Source organism: Trachurus japonicus, chromosome 5 (genome assembly GCF_045865225.1).
Source record: "Trachurus japonicus isolate A0001 chromosome 5, Traja_1.0".
NCBI lineage: Eukaryota > Metazoa > Chordata > Actinopteri > Carangiformes > Carangidae > Trachurus > Trachurus japonicus.
The window spans coordinates 30,437,682-30,459,168 of NC_140911.1; the positions used below are offsets into that span (position 1 = coordinate 30,437,682).

A 21,487-nucleotide genomic window follows, 5' to 3' on the forward strand; every position below is an offset into this window, starting at 1 on the left:
ATATTTCTGCATTTCATATTTATCATACAGTAAGTACCTGTGCTTAGAGATGCCGTGTGTGCGTCCTTGTCTTCTTATCCTTTCAGGTTGCTATACAAGGCCATCGACTCCAACAGGGAGAACCTCGGTCCCATTTACAACTACCGTGTGGAGATTTCCATCTTCTTCATCATCTACATCATCATCATCGCTTTCTTCATGATGAACATCTTCGTGGGTTTTGTGATCGTCACATTTCAGGAACAAGGAGAGAAAGAGTACAAAAACTGTGAACTGGACAAGAATCAGGTCAGAGCCTACAAGATGTGTGTGTGTTTAGCAGAGTGTGAGTCTGTTTGTGTGTGTTAGGTCAAAAACTAAAGAAAATTTGGGGAGAACTTAAAGGGATAGTTCAACATTTTGGCAAATTCGCCAATTGCCATAGTCTTAGGAGTGGGTTCGTTACCTTTAATTGTCGTGCAAGCTGTTTTTAGATCAGCGAGGCAGAGACGCGAACTGCTCAGCTAACGCAACGGAGGCTCAAGGTACTTTCATTTTTCCCTGCCGTGTCTGGTATGAAGTTCTGGCTATGCATTTGCCTCGAAAAACAACTCTCGTAAAGTTGCATTATTATTTCATAGCGTCTCTGCCCCACCAATCTAAAAACAGCTTGCACAGACAATTAAGGGTAATTAACCTACTCCTATAACTATAGGGATTATGGCAATGGGCCAATTTGCCAAAATGTTGAGCTATCCCTTTAATATGTACTGAGATGATATGTTGAACACTGAGATTTGTTTAGTAGTTGAAAGATTTTCACTGATTCCTAATAAGTTACGGAGGATCTAATGACTCTGTGGTCATTTGTTAAAAAATATGCTGTGGAATGATTTTCACAGCAATAAGTCTGAGATCCAGGCATGAGTTGTCCTTCCCTCCACATTAAAACCTGTTTTCTATATTTCTGTGCAGCGTCAGTGTGTGGAGTACGCTCTCAAGGCTCGTCCTCTGAGGAGGTACATACCTAAGAACCCGTACCAGTACAAGTTCTGGTATGTGGTCAACTCCACCGGGTTTGAGTACATCATGTTTGTGCTCATCATGCTCAACACACTCTGCCTCGCTGTGCAGGTAAGACGTCAGCTTACATCCCCGATACCAGACATTTCTCTGAACTCAGTTTCTTTTCAATAGACTGAGACATTTATACATTATCGTACACTGATTATATATCGAAGTGGAAATGATGTAATAATATATAATAATGTGGATCAACTATAAATTATAAACCTAAATGAAGAATTTTCACTAGTTTTGATGAACTAGTTTCTTATTGCCATGATCACATGTGCATTTTGTGCTACTTCTGGTAAAAGTGTTTAACTTTAGTTCCCCCCAGTGGCAGTATTAAAAAAGACACTTTGACTGTATTTTCAGAAGGATCCTGAAGAATGCTATAATTGTAAAAAAAAAAAAAAAAATACGTTCAAAGAATCTTTAATATCCATGTTTTTGAGAGCTACATCTCATTTTTAAACAATTTCCATCCTGTGACGGAAAATAAAAGCTTCCATCCTTTTCATTTATTTTCCTCTCACCGCTCATCTTTATCTCTCTCCTGCAGCACTATGGCCAATCAGCAACATTTAACTACGTGATGGACATTCTCAATATGGTCTTCACCACTGTGTTCACTGTGGAAATGGTTCTCAAACTCATCGCTTTCAAACCCAGGGTGAGTCTCGACTACACTCACCTACTGCTTCCAGCTCACAGATGTACACCAACACATTGAGACTATGAAATAAGTTCTTACAGTAGTTTTATTTATTGATGTGACAGTTCGACATTTTGAGAAAGATTCTTATTTACTGTCAGCCAGGTTAGCTTATTCGATCCAAGATAGGCCAACTGGTTTCCTGTAGTGTCTTTGTATTTAACAGACATGTGTGAGCATCATCACCAGGATCAAAAAGGGCATATTCCCCCAAATGTCAAAAACATTCATTTAATATTAGATATTGAGTAGCATATATGTGAACACATGAAAACTCAAGGTCCAGTGATTTTTTTCCCCCTTCTCACCTCGACTGCGCTGCCCTGAACGACAGCTCTTTGTTGCGAAGAAGGACAGGATGCTAGTAAGAGACAGAGTGTGGGGTGCAGTGTGGACTTTTGCAGAATTGATTTTGCATGTAACGTTAGTATTTCCATCAATTTGACCCCTTTTAAATAGGTGTGTTTTAAATCACCAGCATAAGTGGATTTAAATTTCAGTGTCCGAGTGAGGGCTTTGTGTTTTCCCTGACCTTACACCCACCTCGTCCACCACTCGCTCCACCTCATTCAGGGCTATTTTGGGGATGCCTGGAATGTGTTCGACGCCCTGGTTGTGATTGGCAGCATAGTAGACATTGTTCTCAGTGAGATTGATGTAAGTAAGCTCAGCTACAACTAGCCTTGCTGCTCGCTAAACCTCTCTTTCTTCAGCCTCGGTTTCAATGGCAGGGCTCCTGTTTCTGTACTTTTTATCTGATCTCTCTTAACACTGTATCTTCTTCTGTCTCCCTTCTTGTCATGACCTGGCCATCCCATTAAAACCTCCGCCTCTCTCCCTCCTGTACCCCTCCATCTTTTTCTCCGTCTTTCTCTTCACCGTCTCTCTCTTCCATTACCACCTTTTACCCTTGTGTGTTGTGTTGTGCATCAACAGCACTATTTCGCTGATGCTTGGAACACATTTGATGCCTTAATTGTTGTTGGTAGCGTCGTCGATATTGCTATCACTGAAGTTAATGTAAGTATAACTCTTTTCTGTCTTCCAAGTTGAACTGAAGTCTTACAGGAAAGCCACGTGGCAACAGTATTATACAGTGATAGTATTAACATTTTGTTCTTTAGTACAGAGCTTCCAACCTTGATTTAGTGGTGTCTGTGAGTTGTGAGCAGACCAAGTAGTACTTTCTTTTATTAAAATTGTATTAAATTTTACTTAAAGGGATAGTTCAGCTTTTTTCAAGTGGGGTTGTATGAGCTACAAATACCCATTAAGTACATTAGATGCAGTAGAAAGGTCTCTGCTGCTCTCTCCCACTAAGAAACATGCACGACACGCTGTATCACTCCACTGTTTGGATCAGCAGTGTGAAAAGGCGGAGTGATACAGCACGTCGCTGTGTCTCGATGCAGCGTGATGCAATGTACTTAAAGCAGATATCAGTGGCACGGCCGTTTCGGCTAATGCTGTGTTCAAGGCAGGCTTTTGAAACCGTAAGTTACAGCTTCAAGTCACAACTACGACTTGGTAGCGTTCCAGGTAACCCGTAGCTCGTGTTTTTACCGTCCTGTTGTCTGTGAAAGTTCCCTATAACGGCCACTCGTAACTTCCGACCCGTGAACTCGTACCAGATCGAACTGGTATGACTTCACAGGAAGGAAAAACACAAAGTACGAGTTTCCTTGAACGCACCCTGAGTTAGCAGCCCCCGCCCTTGTCAGGCATCAATTGGTCCTCGTGCTACGTCACCACATTCACGCGCATCCCTTGGCTGCACACACAGCCCTTCATGCCGTTCTCTCCCCTCATTGGATAACACTTGTATCCCACAAGGAAAATTTTCTCCTCGGGTTACAGCAGAGCAGAGTGACGGAGAGACTCGTGTTTAGGCTGAAATACTTCATGTAAGTGATTGCTGACGGAAAATAGGACTATTTAGGACTTATATTAACAAAAACATTCCACTGATATCTGCTTTAAATGGCATTTGTAGCTCATACAACCTCACTTCAAAAAAGCTGAACTATACCTTTAATCTTTTTTTTTTTTTTGGAAGAAGCTTTAAAGGAGCTGTGTAAGTTGCCACATAACCAGCGTTAGCTTTATTATCAGTCTTGGGTAGGCGACAGCCTTAGCTATCATTGTGTGTATCAAAAAAGGCGCCCCAATACACTTTGTGAGCACTACTTGCTCAGGTCTATATAGTTGTGCCGGACCTAGCTGGTTATCAAATCAAATAACCTTTATTGTCCCAGAAGGGGAATTTGTCTCTGGCACATGCAGCATAGCTGCAAGCATAAAACGAAACACAGACAATTTCCCTTGGGATATGAATAAAACTGAACTGAACATGCAGCACACCTACAAAGGCAAACAAATGTTTAAAAAGAAGGACAGTGACATCAAATTGAAATGGTCGGCATAGAATTGGTGCAACTGGTTGCTTCACTATGTTGAGTCATGATAATAAAAAATAAGATAAAAGTTACACAAAATTACTCCAGCCCAGAGGGTAAGAACTATACTAAATCCAACTAAAAACTGAAACAAATAAAAACCAAAAGCTTGATTGTTCCAAAGTATGCAAAGTGCAGTGTTTAACTTGGTTAGCTTGCTACCTTAAGAAGAAAGACAGAAGTAATAGAAAAAGAAACAGAACAACAAGCTTTCCATCTTTAGCGGCAGCTCTTAGTTAGGAAAGGTATAAAGTTTGATGCTGAACCCAGACTGGTGAGTAAATGCTCACATTTGCTATATAGCAATAGCAAAACCTAGCTTGTTCAGCCAAGCTTCTTCCAATACTGTAGCTTCTTTAAGAGGTAAGAGGTGAAACTATGTAATAGTTCATAAACACAGATGGGAAATTAAAAAGAAAAAACAAGAAACACATCAATATATATTTAGTTTATTACAAATATTGTAACTGTTGTAGCTTAATGCATTCTGCTAATTTAAGAGCATGCAAAGTTAGCATTGTGGATAGGCATTTGTAGGTGTTGAAGTGCCACTGGCCTTTACTGTAAAGCTTCAGTTTGACTTTCTTTTATGTCCGATTGTTAATTGTGCAATAATATAAAGATCTGTCTTGCTGGGACTTTACTTTGGCTAAATGTTTTCCTGCCAGTGTGTTGAGAACTTTTTGTTACAGGAATCCTGACAAAATGTCCGGTCACCTTGCTGATTGTTAACCCTTTAGACATGGCAGTGCAAATGTGTGTCGGGAGTTTTGCACACTTCTGAGGACAGCATTTGGTTCAGAGCAGAATGATTTATGACGTGGATTTCTAATTCTTACCTTTGTTCATTTTGTTTCCATAGAAACTTGTAGAGGCAAGTATGGCAACGAACGAAAATGTTGTTTGTGTGTAACCTGTTGTTTATAACAACTTTATCTTCGGGACCCCTTTACAGTGCGATGGATTAAAAAAAATTAGTCATCTAATGTTTTATGGGCACTATTGGGCAAGAGTAGATATTTTTCAATTTGAAAAAAAGTAACATTATGATTCAAAACTCATTTTAGTGTTTAATTTAAGATGCTCTGAAAATTCATGTCAAGGCTCAATAAAATAATGGATGACTACTTCTCTACTTTTACTAACTACAAAAACATTACTACCTTTATAGCTTGGCTCTGCACTAAAAAAAAACACCTGAGAATGAAAAATGCACTTTGTTGTGTCGTGCTTTGAGATCACCTGGAACAAAACTGGGGAAAGTGTCAGATACAAACAAACAGTAGGAACGCTGAGAGGCCAAATTTTCAACTTTCTAGGGAACAGTTAGTGATGATGGTGCGTGTTATAGGCGCAGTGTACCAAAACGCTCATAGCTCGGCCCACCCCTCCTCCCCCCCACCCCACCCCCCCACTCCTGAGTGCTCTCCTGTCTGAGCTGCAGTGCTGTTTTGCTGGAGTTATATATCATGTTTTCAGTGTTTCTCTTTTTGTGTCCCGGACTGTGGCTGCATGAGTGTGTAAAGTAAACAAGCACTAACTTTGTTTAAAACATACGGTGGTGGTGTGTTTAGGTTATTCATTGTTATGCATGTGTGTTTTACATGTGTAGGGGCTGTACTAGTGTGTTAGGTGTGCTATATGTGTGTGTATTATGCTTTGTGTGAATGTCAGGGACATGATGCTGATTTCACAAGGGCTTTCATAGTTAGTCGTGTGAGACACCTTCCATCTACATATCATTTACATTTCTTTGTGGTTTGCCCTGCATGTGGTTGTTGTTGTGTCCTGCAGCAAACTGCCTAGATCAGATGTTATGTTGTTCCACGCAGTCACACATAATAGCTGATCTACACGGGTTTTGCCGCTTCCTTGCTGTGACCCATTCCAGACATGAGTCGTCTGGCCACTGTGAGCTCTCCAAATGCATGCTGGGAAAAGCATCAACCATTCACCTTATCCCCCTTAACACCCTCTCCATGTCCCGCCTCTCACAGATGGCGCTCGGCCACCCACTCCATTCCCCTCCGGTCAGTTGTTTCCATAGAGCCTTGTGAAGTTTGACCTCCCTCTCTTGCCATACCCCCCCCCCCCCCCCCCCTTGATCCTTACTGTACCTCCAGACAGAATGGCCCTGGAGCTCAGAGCTCGGACATGTCCAGCCTACACAACATTAAGGAAAGATATTCATACGCAAAGCTCAACTTCTCTGTGAAATCCAGATAAAACTGAGATTCTTTTTTTAAAAACATGATCATCAACTTTCCTTAAGGTTGTGCAGGCCCCTGTGCTTTCCATACAGCTGGTCTAGTGCATCTAAACTGAGGAAAACAGATCAAGTCATGTAGTGTCCTGGATAAAAATCAAAGCCACAGTATTAAAACTAAAGCTCAAGTAAAAGCCTAAGCATCTTACAGTTTTCAGGAAAGACTGTGACCAAAAAAAAAAAAAAAAATCTTCAGCAGATCCTAAAAGCCTTCAAGTAGTCCAGTAGACTTTTGCACATTAACACTAGTGGTGGTTTGGAGTTTGGAGTTTGGAGTTTGAGGTTCTTTGATGATCTTGTGTTTGTGTCTCTGTGAGTGATTGTCTCTGTGTTTTGTTCTGTCTTCCTGTAGTGAGCTCTTAAAGCTTAGAATGGAGCTCTGTGTAGCGCAGGTGTGTAGACTCCAGTCAGGTGCATGAACACTACAATAACTCTCCTCTCTCCTTCTTCACGCCTCTCTGCCTGTCCTCTCTCTTTCCAGTTCAGTATGACTTAGTCTCCCCCGGTTTGATTTTCTGCCGCAGTATCGGCCTCTATCTGTGGTCTTTCTCCTCCCCTCCTCTGTCGTTCATTCTCCTCTTTCTGCACCGGACTGTGAGAGCGCCCTGCTATGGCGGTTTTCGTTGCAGGGCACTACTGACATGCATGAATTGCTGCATTGCTATGATTCCACCTAGTGGCTCCTCATCATCCAAAAATGTCTTGCGTGTGCGTGCAGTGCTCCCCCCCCCCAGCGACATGGCAATGCTGAACGCATGCTCCATCAACGCTGTGGCCAGGATTACCTAAAGAACCTCCTCAAGCTGATTCTACATTTTATCATTTGTGCTCATCCTTTGCACCTCATACTGATGGTTTGTGAAGTATTGTGATGAGGAATTTGAGTGCAGCCATATCTGTCTGGAGTATCTTTGTCCTCAGTGCTGAGCCTTCTGATATTACTCTCTCTTCAGTGTTGAGTTAAGCTCTTCTTTCACATTATCATTATACAGTCTAACCACCACCACTATGATTGATGTTTCTATTCTGCACCTCTGGACTTTTCTCTCTGTGCCTGAAGACTGCTGATAGAATTTCCTTTTAATGACATGAATTGCAAATAAAACCTGTATGGGTGTGGTATCTGTGTGAGTGACTGTGCAGACGAAATGATTCGATCATGTTTTATATCTCTTTTTATATCAGCCAGTATTTGCATTTTTCACTCTTAAAGGGATAGTTCAACATTTTGGCAAATTGGCCCATTGCCATAATCCCTATAGTTTTAGGAGTAGGTTCGTTACCTTTAATTGTCGGTGCAAGCTATTTTTAGATTGGCGGAGCAGAGCCGCGAGCTGCTCAGAGCTACACTACGGAGGCAAATGGGTTTTCTTGGTTTCCCTCATCAAATACACAATCCAACAACTTCAAAACGCTTTCGTGGACAAATTGTGACAGCACATTCACCACACTATGAGATAATAACTGAATGTTACGAGACCGAGTTGTTTTCGAGGCAAATGCAGATACTGCTTGCCGAAAAACTGCGCCTGATGGGAACGCCATCAGCGGTTTTGCATGAATTTACCTCGAAAACAACTCCATCTCATAACATTCCGTTATTATCTCATAGCGTGGTGAATGTGCAGGTCACAACTTGTCCACCAGAGCGTTTTGGAGTTGTTGGATTGTGTAATTGATGAGTTTGATGAGGGAAACCAAGAAATCCCATTAGCCTCCGTAGCTTAGCTCTGAGCAGCTCGCAGCTCTGCTCCACCGTTCTAAAAATAGCTTGCACCACCAATTAAAGGTGCCTACTCCTAAAACTATAGGGATTATGGCAATGGGCCAATTTGCCAAAATGTTGAACTATCCCTTTAAAACTACTGCGTTCAAAATAGTTGGTGTAGCTCATTTTAACCCAGTGGGTGTCATACATGTGCTCCAGTCTTTCGATGGATGCCTTTTTAACGATGCATTATGCACACAATGTATGATTCTTCTCCAGTCAAGTCATGTGCAGATGTGATCCAAAGCCTCTACAGTATGTTGAGTGACAACAAAAAGCCAAGGCTCTGTAAGAATAGCAGTCATACCATGAAGTTAACTTCTCATTAACATTGTCCGAGGCTCATCCAAAGACATCCCAGCCATAAAACCCATCCAGTCCCATCAGTAAAGACCATTACACCGGGCGAGCGATAAAGTTGTCTGCCAGTCTTACGTGTTGCTATGTGTACTTCAGTAACTCCATGTTGTCCGTCAGTCTGACATGCACATGTTCAGTCCCACATAGGAGTGTTTAGCTGTAAAACCTGTTGTGTGGCGGTCTTTTAAAGTGTTACGATAATGTTTTATGTCTGTCATTACATGAACAGTGATACATGTACAATAGGGTGTCAATAAATGTCTGTCCTCGTCATGGTTAAACAACAAGACAGTTCTGTCCCGTCAAAGAGAAGAGTAGTGAGTCCGTTCTGTCTGCGTCCTGACTGACGTGTGCTGGCGTTTGTGTGATAAAGACTTTTTCAAATGTAATGTTTACGTGTTTGGCCCAATGTGTGTGTGTGTGTGTGTGAGATCCACGGGCCCTGTGCAAGTCATTAATACAGGTCTTTGATTTTAAAGCCAACGGAGACTCCTCAGGTGGATGAGATGGGGGTAAGATGCTCCGCACCCCCCTGACCCCCCCTCCCCCTCCCCTGTCAGGGCCATGCCATGTTTAGATCTGCATTTCTTTGTTTGGTATTTTTCTGTTGTCTTCTACACATCCTATGATCTATTGCTTACTTCAGTTCTGTTTTCATTGTTTATGAGTCCTAAGTTACCTCATGATAAGGTTTCCATTCTCTGGATTTTCAGTTTGTAGTTTTATTCTTTTTTTGTTGCTCATTTGCATATATTCTTAAAAAACAAAAAACAAAACAAAACAAAAGATTTTCTTTTTTCTACGTTTGGAGTTATTTCTAAGGAGAGTGTGTCACTCAAACGTGACGCCGTGTGTCCCGTTAGGTGGGAGCGGTTTAAGGCCGCTCCTCACGTTTGTGCTGTTGACACCGCTACATGGTCTCTGCCACCCATCCTTGTGTGGGGGTAGCGACCCATGGATCAGCCCCTGGGATCAGGTCACCCAGCTCTGACCTGTCAACCTCCTGGCCGACCCGTTCGGGTTGGTCCCACTGTGACTCTGCATGCAGTGACTCTGGACTGAGGGTGCCATGCTTGTGCAGATGTGTCCTGTCAAGTATGGCAAGGTTTTCTCCAGCATGCTTGCCTCCTTGCTTCCTCCCCTGTAGGTCTGTACAGTGACAGGGCTCCTGACGGTGCTTTGGATGCAGACTAACAGAAACATATCAGCTGCAGCTGCACTGCTTGACAGATAGACTTTAGTGTCATTACCCTGTAGCGCCGCATTATGTAATAATGCCGCATTACGTAATAATGTAATTAACTTTTTACCTCATGATGTAATAGCGCCAAATTTTATAATAATCTGCCACATTTTGTAATAAAATTCTTCAACGCAATATGTAATAAACTTTGCCGCATTTTGTAATAAATTGTTACATAATGCACCAAATTATTACTTTTTTTTCATAAAAAAGTGCAACACATGCATTTTGTAATAATTTGGTGCATTATGTAACAATTTATTACAAAATGCGGCAAAGTTTATTACATATTGCGTTCAAGACTTTTATTACAAATTGTGGCAGATTATTACAAAATGCAGCGTTATTACATAACGAGGTGAAAATCTATTACATTATTACATAATACTGTGTTATTACATAATGTGGCGCTACATATCCTTTTTTTTATTTGATTTGGAGCCAAAGTGTAAAGTTTCTTACATACAGTATGTGCAGGATCATCTTGCCACCAGAAGATTAGGTTCACTACAATGCTTTTTGATGGGCATAAAGATGCAGTGCTGCTTTCTCAGCCCATATGTATCTGGTGCTGAGGTCTTAGTTCTGACTTGATCATCTCATAAAGCACAGCCAGGTTCTCTGTGTTCACTGCATACATGACTGCTCGGCTCTCCTCTGACTCTGGAGCATCTCTCCACAGAATACGGAGGACAGCGCTCGCATCTCCATCACCTTCTTCCGTCTGTTTCGAGTCATGCGGTTGGTCAAGCTGCTGAGCAGAGGGGAGGGCATCCGCACCCTGCTTTGGACTTTCATCAAATCCTTCCAGGTGAGGTGAAAAACAATATAGCAGCGACTGAAGGAAATACTAAAGCTTTCTGTATTAACCTTTTTTTTTACTTTCTCTCTTTTTAAGGCTCTGCCATATGTTGCTCTTCTGATAGCCATGCTGTTCTTCATCTACGCTGTCATTGGCATGCAGGTTGATAACTAAATGTGACCAAGTATTTTTCCACTGTGTTATCCAAGTTTACATGTTTTGCAGTTGTTCTCATCTGGACCAATTTTTTTTTTTTTTACCTCAGGTGTTTGGAAAGGTTGCAATGGTGGATGGCACACACATCAACAGAAACAACAACTTCCAGACCTTCCTTCAGGCCGTGCTCCTTCTCTTTAGGTGTGTAGACATCTGGCTGAGAAGTCATGACTTTTTTTTTTTTTACTGTGGTTTTTATTCTATTTTATTCCAGAGAGCCAAAACAAAATTCCTCCGAACTGCAAAACATACATGAGCAAGCTACAGTATACATGCTATACATAATTGCTGCTCTAGTGTAAAACCACACATAGAGAACATCATACAAACTCAACAAAAAATCAATGAACAAATTAATGAATACATAAAAAATTAAAATTAAATTTAATGTGGGGGGATTTATAATGAATAAATTTAGATCAATCTACTATGATACCCACGGAAGAGCATTAGGGCTGACAAATGAGTTTTTTTTTTAAGATTCTGAGATTAAAAACTTGAGAAAAAAAGTCAGTATTTCTGAGATAAAAACTTTTCTTAGAAATTCTGAGTTTGTATCTCAGAATCTTAAAAAAAAAAAAAAAACTCATATCATTGCATATGATTGTTGGCCCTAATGCTCTTCCATAGATACCCATTGCTGCACACCACTCACCACCTTAAAACCCCTTTTAAGGAGGGGGACCACTCTTTAACAAAATCATCCAAGGTTCCTCTCATTACCTGGAATAATCTGTCATAGAGAATAATTGACAGGAGTTTATCAGACCAGATCTCTACAGTAGGTGGATGTACGTCGAGCCACGCATGAGGAATGGTCATGTAATCTGCTGTTAGTGTTTAGTTCAGTGGGTCTCTGCTGTTGAGTGATACATCTGAGTGTGTTGTGGCTGATGGTTCCTCAGGTGTGCCACTGGTGAGGCGTGGCAGGAGATCATGTTGGCCTGTATGCCCGGGAAGCTGTGTGACCCCGAGTCCGACTACAACCCCGGGGAGGAGATGACGTGTGGCAGTGGATTCGCCATCATTTACTTCATCACCTTCTACATGCTCTGCGCCTTCTTGGTACACAGTTATTTGGATTAAATTTGTTATGCTTTTTTTTAAAAATTGATTATACTCTGCTTTGTATTACATTCTGTATCGGACTCTACTGTAAATGTTTGAAGATATAGATGTCAGAGTGATGTCAAACTAAACCTGTTTTAGTTAGCTTTGGCTGAAAACTAACCCATTTTGTGGTGACCTCTTGATCAGATGCAAAGATTGTACAAAGAAGTACATGACTAAATGCCATAAAATGGCTTCATTGATATTATTAGATTGGGTTAAATTGTTTAATTAAAGTATGAAATCACTGAAAATTGTGGAATATCATGTGACATTTCAACATGATGTTGTCCAACAATACAATATTTTATTTTATGATTTATTTACAATATATTACAATATCAATCAGTAAATCAATCAGACTTTATTTATAGAGCACTTTCCATGCATTGACATGCAGCACAAAGTACTTTACACATACCTGCACACGCACACAATAGGGAGACATGGCATGACACTGAGGATTGAGGACATATTGATCATGTTTTAAATTATTTTAAATTAGATGGCTTGCTGTTTGAAGCACACTGAAATGATACATAATTATAAATAGATGTGATGTTTATCCAAAGTTGTCTTTTCTTTCTCCAGATCATCAATTTGTTTGTGGCTGTCATCATGGACAATTTTGACTATCTGACACGTGATTGGTCCATTCTTGGTCCTCACCACCTCGATGAGTTCAAAAGAATCTGGTCAGAGTACGACCCAGAGGCCAAGTATGAGCTTTATTACCTGCTGTATCAGGAATTATATCACATTTATGACCCTGTACAGTTATGTATAAGTTGATGTTATGTTCCTTTCTCTCATGCAGAGGCAGAATTAAACATCTGGATGTTGTGACTCTTCTTCGTCGTATCCAGCCGCCTCTGGGATTTGGAAAACTGTGCCCTCACAGAGTGGCCTGCAAGGTCTCCTCTCCACTCGTCTTCTATTTTACCATTATCAAAGGTCACACAGACACTCTGACGTTTATCTGGCCTGTGCTATCGTGTTAAATACATGTCTGTTTACTCTCCTCTCTCAGAGGCTGGTAGCCATGAACATGCCTCTGAACAGTGACGGCACAGTCATGTTCAACGCCACTCTGTTTGCACTGGTGCGAACGGCCCTGAAGATCAAAACAGAAGGTATGAGTTTTTCTTTTCTTTTCCTTTATCTTCACTTTTCTACACATACATCTGAGCAAAAGGGGTCTGTTTTTTTCTCTTTCTTTCTCTCTCTCTCTCTCTCTCTCTTTCTTTCTCTCCCATCTCACATGTATCATTCTTTGCTTATACTCTTTTTCGAATTCCAATTGTTCCAGTTCATCCCCATTATTTCTAACAATATTGACGCTTATACACACGCACAGATCAACACAGACACGCACATACTGTACACATGCATACATGCACACAGACTACCTTCCACCACAACATCAATTCATATCCATATATGTACAGCACTGTTTGCACCAGTGTAGCACTTGTCTTTGTTTATTTGTCTTGTCTAACCCTTCAATACAGTGTTTTTCAACCTTGGGGTCGGGACCCCACGTGCGGTCGCCTGGAATTCAAATGGGGTCGCCTGAATTGTCTAGTAACTGATAAAAGAAAATACTGATAAAAATATTTTTTTAACTAATTATTATTCTTTTTTAAATTCTGATTAAAAACACCACACACAATCTTAAACAACTGTAGGCTGTTCTGTACTTTCACTTTCTTGAATATAAATCGAGTTCAAATAAAATGCAGCATATAGAAATATCTTGATTGACGCTGGGATCTTGGGGTCGCCAGAAGTTTGTGATCAAAATCACTTTGTCGTATGTTTTTGTTGTTTTCCACTTGTCTTGTACTGGCATCACTTAATAAAAAAAGAAAAAAAAATGAAGCGGTGTGCGCTTAAATTGGAGTGCTGGTGTCTCAGGGCGATCTCTTTCTCTTTCCCCGTGGTGCAGGTAATCTGGAGCAGGCCAACGAAGAGCTGCGGGCTGTCATCAAGAAAATCTGGAAGAGAACCAGCATGAAGCTGCTGGATCAAGTGGTGCCTCCTGCTGGTGGTCAGTGGAATCGTCCTGTGTCTGTCTATGAAATCTCACACACCACTTCCTTGTCCTTTTGTTGTTGTGGTTGTTGTTGATAATTTGACACACAGACCAAGCTAAAGCTGCCTGCACAGAGCCACGTACTGCTTGCGTAAAGTGACATTAAGCTCCAGTCCAAACACCTCTTTCATAACTATATATCTTTAAATAATAAGTCGCTCACACACATTGTCCCACACAAGTTACAGCTGTATTGGTGTTGTTTCTGCTCTGCTCATCTTCTCCTGGTTGTCACCTCAGCGGTGTGTTTTTTCGTATCCATGTGTGTTTTGATCCACACTCCTCCCTCCTGCCCCGGATGCTGACGGAGACCACTGACTGTCCGCTGGGCTTTGGGCTTGCATGGCCTTGTAGACCACTGTGCAAGTGCATGTTCTGTCTTTCTCACTAATATCTCTCTCTTTTTCTCCTTTATCTGTCCTCTGTCTCTCACTGGCGCTCTTCTGTTGTCTTAATCTCTGTCCTTTTCTCATCGCTTGAGCTTCCACAGCTTATTCTCCTCACACTATCTCTGTATCCAAAACTCTGAAACACTTCAGAATATTCTGAAGCAGTTCTGTTTTAGGGTGGTGGCATGGAACTAGTGTTGCCTCTTTCTCCGATTTCTGTCCCCAGCGTGCTTGTTCAAAGTGATTCAGACCCCTGCTTCAGAATGATTCTCACACACTCTTGCACACACGCTTAAAAAAATACATATCATGTGACAAATACACGCACGGACGTGCTCATATACAGAATTAACTGTCTACCGCACATAATGCAAGAAAAGGGCACAAACAGGTACATTTACACAAACACACTGATAAGTATTATGCATAGATTCGCTTGCTTGCATGTGCTAAAGCAGTAAAGTAAATGCCATTCTTAGATACAAAGGCCACCTCCCTGCCCCACAACACAAAACATCTCAGATTAAAAGACATTGGGCCTCATTCACCATTATCTTCTTAAGAATCTTCTTTCTTAAGCTGTTCTTAAGAAAACTCTTCGTCAGATTCATCAACGTGTTCTTAAACCACAGAATAGTTTGCAGCTGTGTTCCTACATTGATGAATGCCAGGTGATCCTAATTAACATAGGATTAGCATAGGTAAATGCCCCATCAATGCCCGTAAAAGGGCGTGAGACTGCAGGGCCGTGTGCACACAGAGACCACAGAAACGGAGCAGAAGCAGAAGGTGAAGTGAGAAAGAAAGTTGAAATGCCCAAACGAAAATCTGCAGAAGGAGCACCAGACTCCAAACGTTAAAAAAAACTTTAGTAGTGAAGTGGAGGTACTGCGGCAGGTAGTGAAACAAACAAACAAACAAACAAACAAACATAAAAGCTTATATTTAGTTTATATTTTTATATTTATATTTAGTAGCGTCAGCAGCGGATGGAGCACATGGGGTTATTATCAGAGAGGCCGCACTCTCAGGTGTGCCGTCATAAATATAATCATATTATCACATGATATGAGCAGTCACTTAATTGCTATTGGATGCCACGGTGATTCCCGGTGGTGCAACAGGTCGTTGTTGATCTATGATGCATTCGGCATGCAAGTGGTCCGCGGATCGGTTGATGAACCCCCACACACACACACACCCAATCCGAAAATGATTTGATCCGTAACTCGAAAACCGTGATCCGACTGGATCTGTGAGGTCATGCGTTGCACCCCTAGTATCCCCATAAACATAATTGATATGAAGTGTTATAAGTGTCTTTAATGTTTTTTAAGAGACCACAATGATTTGTGAAATAATTATTAACAACATCATAAAAGATAAGAAAATTATTCTAATTCAAATCATATAATATCATACAACTGCAGAACAAAAGAAAACGCAATAATCTGTTATTTTTTGCGCAACTGTCAGCTCTGAAATGTGCATAAGTATGCTCCTGAGTGTGCACAAGATTTTGTTTTTAGCTAAGAGCAAATCCTGGATAAGAAAACACTCATAAATGCCACAATCTTCGTAAAAACTTTGTTTCTTAAGAACAGTTCGTGAATGAGGCCCGTTGATCTTAAAGGTAATTCAACGGTAGCTGCTCAAGATGAATATTATATACAGTTGGGTTACTTTATCTTGCAGCATGTATGTCATTGCACAGATATAATACATATTATATATATATATAATTGTACTGTAGTTTCCAGGTCTATTTTAAGATTAATTTTGGTGTAGGATCTGAAATAGAAGTATACACACTCACACTAACTGACAAAACTAGAGTCTACATTTGATTGTCTGTTCTCTCTGGAATACAGTGAAGGATCTCAAGTGGTGCAAATTGAGGTACAGTATATACACCATCAAGATGGATGTATATAATTTGAATTAAATGATTTGGTTGCCTGGCGGCGCCTCACTTGTCTGCAGTCCTGAGGCGGCGATGAGCCCAGAATTTTGAAAGGAGAACAGAGAATCTCCTCTTCTCCCAGATTACTGTGTGTCGTGACCTGCTGACACAGGAGGCATTTGTGTGGTCTGTTCACTCAGATGATGAGGTAACCGTGGGGAAGTTCTATGCCACCTTCCTGATACAGGACTACTTTAGGAAATTCAAGAAACGTAAAGAGGAAGGCCTGGTGGGTGCTCACCCCTCCCAGAACAACACAGCCATCGCTCTACAGGTGAGTCCCGCAGAGACGCGCCTAGTGTCTCTTGAGAGTGTGTCGGTGTGTCGCTGGAGAGAGAGAGACTGATTGAACACTTGTTAAGTCTGTATAAAATGTGTCTTTGTGCATTCCATTCAAATAGCATTAAGTGTGCTAATGTTATGGTTTGTGATCCGGCAGGTTCATGGTGTTGGTGTAACAGTAGAAGTCGTAACTGTGATTTATATGTTCCCTGTGTGTGACCTCGTTCTTCCGTGTCTTCGTCCTGAAATATCACGTGTTGATGTTAAGCGTGTGTCATCATCTCCAGCCATCACGTCATGTGTTTTCTGTGTCACACCTCACTCACCCACTCATGAAATTCACATGCAAAGCTTGTTGGCCATTTCTGTTACCTTATAATGTATGATATATGGCTTCATCATATATCATTGGTAGTAGTGAACACAACCATCTTTTAGGTTACATATAATAATTTTTTTTTGTTAATATTCTTCTAAATTAGTTACTGGAGAGAAGAAAGACTTTTTTCTTTGGCTGCACTAACTAAAGCATATTTGAGAGAGAGAGAGCACAGCTGGATGCTACACGAGACATTTCAGCTAAACAACGTTTTACAGCAGGTTGCATTCAAGAGAGCACATTTTGTCTGTCTTGTGTGTTCTCATCTCACACAGTCTGTCAGGTGTTGCATACTCCAGCACAGGTGTGTGTATGCCCAGTATGTGTGATGACTGTGACTGTATGATGTCAAGTTTTCATACTGTTGAGTTTAAAAAGCTTGAAGGTCCCAGCTGTAGTGCTTAGCCCCTGTCATTGTCATGGTTACAGGCTGGCCTTCGCACGCTGCATGATATTGGGCCCGAAATTCGCCGAGCGATATCATGTGATCTGCAAGATGACGAACTAGTAGACTTTATTCCAGAGGAAGACGAGGAAATTTATAGGGTAAACTGTTTTAATTTTACCTGGCAGGAAGAATGTGTGTGGTGAAATTAAAGGACAATTCCGGGCAAATTCAACCTGGGGCTCTCGTTTCCTAATATTTTCGGTCTAAATGATAGATTCTGAAGATTTTCTTTTTAATTGCTCCTGTTTTGCAGTAGTTGTGTCTGTCCCCACATCGCCACGGCAGCGATGAATGGGAGCGGACAGCATTTCCACTGTTGAGGCTGTTTACACACCTCAAAACCGCTTTTTTTCACAGACAGCATCAAATGGCTATTCAAACATGCACTGAGAGGTTTGCTTACTTCAAGAAAGCTGATATGTTTGTAAACAGAGCTGTAATACAAAGTTTCATGAAGTCTCGCGAGAGTCAAGTTGATGCGCTCAGTGTGTTTACAGGCAGAATAAACAATATCCAGACTTACTCTTACAGCTACAAAGACGTTATGGCTCTGAGTTGATATTCCTTTGTTGATAAAACAAACTGGAGAGCTTCAGGCGACCTGTAAACATAGTTAGCCGTCAACTTGACTCTTACGCAAGACTTCGCGAGTTAGCGCGAGACTTTGTATCACAGCTCCGTTTACAAACATGTTGGCTTGCTTGAAGTAAACAAACCCCTCGGTGTGTGTTTGGGTAGCCATTTGACGCTGTCTGTGGGGAAAAAAATGCGGTTTTGAGGAATGTAAACACCCTCACCAGCAGAAATGCTGCCATTGCTGCCATGGCGATGCGAGGACAGACAGAACTACTGCATAACAGGAGCAATTAAAAAGAAAATCTTCAGAATCCATCATTCAAACCGAAAATATTACAGTAGGAAACTAGAGCCCTAGATTGAATTTGCCCGGAATTGTCCTTTAACATATTGTGTTTGTAATGCTTTTCTATGATAACATATAAAAGTGCTCTCTATAAAAGGAAATGTACTCAAAAACAGTCCTCAGCTAAATCTGCAGTAGATGCACTGTCTCTGATCTATATTGTTACAATGAGTAGATTATGTTTCATGTGGTTTATTTTGGCTTCTTCAGTTTTTCCTCCCATTTCAATTCCAACAATCTACAAAGAGTGCATTCATTTTGCTCACATATGTCATATGCCATAAAACCAGCTTCTGAACTTATTTTTGCTCATACAATTTCTAAAAAAAGACAATCAGCTCACAGACTTAACATCAATGGCCCGTTTGTTCTGCTGCGCTGTAACGAGTCCAGGCCCCGGTGGTTTTACTGTGAGCGTTCCTCCACAGCGTAACGGCGGACTCTTCGGCAACCACCTCATGAACGGTGGCCACCGGCGGTCCAACGGCCACCAGACCAACGCCACGCAGCGGCCCCTGCAGGTGCAGCCCCCGCCCCACTACGCCCACATGGAGCAGCCGGTGGGACGTCTGTCCCGGGCCAACGCCATGTCCCACCCCAACCACCACCATCACCACCACCACCACCACCACCGCCACCACAACTCCTACGGCAAGTCTCCCAAATCCACCAACATCAACCTCAACAACGCCAACGTGTCCAGTCTGCCCAACGGGGGACACCACCGCTACTACGAACACGCCCCTCCCAACGGATACCCGGGTCTACGCAGCTCCTACTACGACTACGACAAGCCGCGGACGCCCCAGGGTCAAAGGTATCCACTCTGATCAACAGACATTGATGAGCTGGTTGTTTGGTGCCAATTCTAAATTTACATACATGTACATGGCACTGCAAAAACTCAAACTCTTACCAAGAACATTTGTCTTATTTCTAGTCAAAACAAATCTCATTCTATTCTCTAATAAGACTCATCACATCAAAAGCAGCTTATTTTTAGACTCTTTCTTTTTTACTTATTTCAAGTCTATTTTCACTTGAAATAAGTAGAAAAATCTGACAGTGGAGCAAGTTTTTCTTTCCTATTACAAGCACAAAAAATTTGCTTTCACTGGCAGATTTTTCTACTTATTTCAAGTGAAAATAAGTTTGAAACAAGTGAAAATGATTTTTAGGTGATGAGTCTTATTTTAAGTGGAAAGGGATTAGTTTTGACTAGAAATGAGACATTTTGACAAGAAATAACACAAATATTCTTGGAAAGATTTGGGGTTTTTGCAGTGTGTACAGTCACATCATGGCAGGATAGTTTCTACACAGATTTTTCCAGCAAAACCTTAAAACGGTAACATGTAACAAAAGTCAAACAAAAGTTGTTAGAAAAAGTAATATACAGAGAAGTCGACTGTAGAACAGGCAGATGGGACAGTTTCTAGAAAATGGAACAACCTCTCATTTAAAGGGGACATATTATGGAAATATCACTTTTTGAAGGCTCTTTATTGGGGTGTAGGGGTGACCTCGAATAGACGACTATTTGACGATTCAATTGGTAGAGGTCTGATTCGACTATCAACCTCGTTGTCCGATCTTTGCAAAATGTGGTTATGAAAAAAGATGGCACCATTCTGAATATATAGGGGTGCTCCCTGCTGCTGAACATCTGATTTTACATAGGATTTATTTGATTTCTAATGATATAGGCGAGACTGTTTAGATAAAAACATCACAGTGAGTGCTCCAGCACCAGTGCACCTGTCTCTCTCTCTTTCTCTTTCTCTTTCTCTCTCTCTCTCTCTCACTCGCTATCACTCTTGTTCTCTCTCTCTAAACTGTCCCTGAAAGAGAAACGACACAAGCCTAATGAGTGAGATCAGGAAAAGGATGGGTGGAGAATGTCCTGCCGTTGCTATCTAATGCCAACTGAAAATGTTCTTTATTTGAGTGTTTTAACTCTTTTCTTCGGAGCGGACAAAGACACAAATGAAATCATGAATCAACGAGGGAAAAACAACATCAATTAGTTGATTACAAAATCTGACAAATCAGATTCGACTATGAAAATCCTTAGTGAAGGACACCTTTAAACATGTAATTTTCAGGCACCATAGGTTAAAATCCATGTGGTTTTACGAGTTGTTCCCTCAATTGTCTGACAATGATGTAATTGGTTTTTGAATTTGCATAACCCCACCCCTACCTGGTACTGGTAGAGGGGGTGGGATGGGGCAGTGTTTCATTTGCATTTAAAGGGACAGGCTCTGAAACCAGCCGTTCTGAACAGGGCTGTTTTGAGAGGATGAAAAGAGCTGAGATGTTTGATCCTTGGGGTATTTTGACCAAAGTGTGTCACAAACATGTCTTTAAGACACCTGAGAACTATTTTAATTTGTAGAAAGGGGGCATAATATGTCTCCTTTAAAATAACAAAAATATGCTGAGAAAAGCTAAGCATTTATTTGCAGCCTTTGTGCTATGCTAAGTGTCAGGTAGCTATAGCTCCATATTTACGGAACAGAGTGGTGTCTTCTTATCAATGTCTTAATCAAAGAAGATTTAAGATTTTATGGGGTGAAAGATATTGGATAACCTTTTGAAGAAATTATATATTCCACTGAATTAATGTCTCTCCGTGTTTTTGTGTACAAAAAAACTTTAGAGTGCAACATTAACAGTTCATACAATACATAGAATATAACAAAGATTATATCCAACAGCAAGTGAAGGCTATGTGTTAGAGTATTTAGATGTGGATTATGCATTTCTCCTTCAGGGTTAAGGCTGAAACTTTAATAGGTAAACAGTTGTACGAGTTCCCCTTGCCCCACTGTGACAGTGGATTGACTGGCTCTCTAAGTATTCTCCAGCCCAGCGTGTATGACAGCACATAACTGAGGGCCGAGGAAGTTGTATGCTTGTTTGCTGCAACCACAAGTTGTGAGGACATTATCAGTTGCATAAGTGTTTCCTTCCAGCCTCTTATCAAACCTTCCCATTTCACAAACCTTTATTGTAAACCCTTCATT

At 41.1% G+C, this 21,487-nt stretch overlaps 1 protein-coding gene across 4 annotated transcripts in view; it reads left to right on the forward strand.

The window, feature by feature from the left end:
• Positions 1-21,487, forward strand: part of cacna1da (calcium channel, voltage-dependent, L type, alpha 1D subunit, a) — a 45,343-nt gene that overhangs the window by 12,709 nt on the left and 11,147 nt on the right. For 2 of the 4 annotated variants that reach the window (XM_085777370.1, XM_085777372.1), the window contains 16 exons: positions 87-288; positions 955-1,113; positions 1,607-1,717; positions 2,696-2,779; positions 9,089-9,121; positions 10,535-10,663; positions 10,751-10,816; positions 10,920-11,011; positions 11,776-11,935; positions 12,572-12,699; positions 12,798-12,894; positions 13,011-13,113; positions 13,929-14,030; positions 16,568-16,701; positions 17,518-17,634; positions 18,887-19,275. In XM_085777370.1, the coding sequence (XP_085633496.1) occupies positions 87-288; positions 955-1,113; positions 1,607-1,717; positions 2,696-2,779; positions 9,089-9,121; positions 10,535-10,663; positions 10,751-10,816; positions 10,920-11,011; positions 11,776-11,935; positions 12,572-12,699; positions 12,798-12,894; positions 13,011-13,113; positions 13,929-14,030; positions 16,568-16,701; positions 17,518-17,634; positions 18,887-19,275 (2,106 nt within the window). The remainder of the gene's footprint in view (positions 1-86; positions 289-954; positions 1,114-1,606; positions 1,718-2,695; positions 2,780-9,088; positions 9,122-10,534; positions 10,664-10,750; positions 10,817-10,919; positions 11,012-11,775; positions 11,936-12,571; positions 12,700-12,797; positions 12,895-13,010; positions 13,114-13,928; positions 14,031-16,567; positions 16,702-17,517; positions 17,635-18,886; positions 19,276-21,487) is intronic. The other 2 variants (XM_085777374.1, XM_085777373.1) reach the window with 1 other exon arrangement.